The sequence below is a fragment of the Vigna radiata genome, chromosome 1 (genome assembly GCF_000741045.1).
Source record: "Vigna radiata var. radiata cultivar VC1973A chromosome 1, Vradiata_ver6, whole genome shotgun sequence".
Taxonomy (NCBI): domain Eukaryota; kingdom Viridiplantae; phylum Streptophyta; class Magnoliopsida; order Fabales; family Fabaceae; genus Vigna; species Vigna radiata.
This window is the reverse complement of record NC_028351.1, coordinates 34,549,594-34,551,543: the sequence shown is the minus strand read 5'-3', so window position 1 is coordinate 34,551,543 and position 1,950 is coordinate 34,549,594. Positions and strand designations below refer to the sequence as shown.

The 1,950-nt window shown below is 38.0% G+C and overlaps 1 protein-coding gene across 1 annotated transcript in view; it reads left to right on the top strand.

Moving 5' to 3' along the window:
- The first annotated feature begins 528 nt into the window (after positions 1 to 528).
- Positions 529 to 1,950, top strand: part of LOC106770418 — a 15,401-nt gene continuing 13,979 nt past the window's right edge. Inside the window, exon 1 of the mRNA XM_014656231.2 lies at positions 529 to 1,041. Coding sequence (XP_014511717.1) covers positions 650 to 1,041 — 392 coding nt within the window. The 5' untranslated portion in view covers positions 529 to 649. The remainder of the gene's footprint in view (positions 1,042 to 1,950) is intronic.

The window sequence follows — 1,950 nt, the reverse complement described above, 5'->3', positions numbered from 1 at the left end:
AGTCGATTTTTAAACTATGGTACAATTTAGTCCTTCAACTTTAGAAAATTCTGGTTTTAATCATTTTTACCAAATTTTTTAAACTTTATTTGTTGTTTCAAGCACGTTTTATTATAACATTTGGATTGTTTACACTGTTTGATACATTTTTACTTCAATGTTAACTAAGAAACGCGTTTGAAACAAAGTTAAAAAAATTTGATAAAAAGAACTAAAACTATAGTTTTCTAAAGTTGAAGGACTAAATTGTAAAATATTTTGAAAATGGACTAAAACCAAAATCGCCTCAAAATATAGGGACTAAAAGATATTTAACCCTTATTTTAATCACTTATTTAATTTGAATAAGGTAATCATTTTACCTTAGCTTCTATTTTCAAAATTGGACTAAATCAATATTTTAAATAATAAATATAAATCAATTGCATAATTCTTTGTAAGATAATTTTGACGTCTGTTATCAGTTACTATTATTTATTTATTTTTATTTTTCATATGTTTATATTATAGGAAAATAAAATAAAGGTCACATTAGCGTGAGCTCTTCATCCTTTGAAAATAACTGATTCTTCAACACTCTCCCTCCGTCACTCGCTCACCTCAAAACCCCCCATTCCCAACCCACGCTTCATCCGTCGATGCTCACTGCATGGCTCTTCCGTCAGAGCCTCACCGTCGTCGCCGCCACCACAACAACCACATCGCCACCTTCCTCCAATCCACTGCCTCCAACTTTGTCTCTCTCTTCAATCCACCAAACCCTCCGTCTCTGACGCTCCCGCACCCTCCCTCTTCACTTTCTCTCCCTCTCTTCTTCGGGCCGCCGCTCTCAGCCTCAAACGCCCTCGAATCCACCGCGAGCACCGCCGAGCCCGCGCGCCCTGCCCCGAAATCGGTGAGCGTCGCTCGGCTAGGCGCCAATGGGAAGGGCGGCGGCGGGGGGCCTGCCTTCGTTGGGCAGGTGTTCAGCATGTGTGACCTCTCCGGAACGGGCCTCATGGCCGTTTCCACGCACTTTGAACTTCCCTTCATTTCGAAAAGGTCCCTCCCTCTTTCCTTGGAATCGTATTAATTATTTTTGCTCTTTTGAATTATTTCAAGATGAAAATAAAAGGGATTGTTAGTTCCTGAAAGTAGTGGTTCGCGAAATTTTTTTCTTAAAATTTCGTTTTTTGTTTTCGTTTTGAATATGAATTTCAAGAATGGCGTTTTTCATTTTGTTTGCAACGAGAGACATAAATGTTGAATCCATTTTGGGGTGGATTTGAGTGGTAGGACCTACGAAGAGAGAGACAGAGAAAAAAAAAAAAGGAAAGGTTGAGAGAGAAAGTGATAAACGTGACAAGTGATGTGATGAGAGTGGATGAGAGGTGGTAAGAAAATGAAGTGGAATGAGATGGATGATAAACTGATTACATGAATATAGTTGTTAGTCAATGAAAAATGAAACATTTGAAAACAGAAAAGGAAATGAACAAAAGGTAGCATTTTATAATCAAAGATGAAACAAAAATCTAAACTAGAGAACATTTTTTCTGATAAAAACTGTCTACGATTCGCACAAGTATTTGGAAGAACTTATTTAAGCTCACTTAAGATGATAAGAAATATTCTAGAGGGGTTAATGATCCCTCTCATGATCTTCTATTTAAAATGAAAAACAAAAGAGTACATGGAACACCAAGAGTCTGCACTAGACTACTAGGTACAGAACTAGGTACAACCATTAAACTTCTGCAGACTAGCCTAAATGATAATACCTATATGTAATGATTCTAACACTCCCTCTGAAGTTGGAGCATACAAATTGTATGTATTAGAAGTGGACTTTAAGCCTAACTCAACCCCACAAGATCGGCTTGTAGGGTGAGGTTTGCACCCACTTATATACACTTAAATGGCCTCATCTCTAGTCGATGTGGGACTTCCAACACACCCCCCTCACGTCGA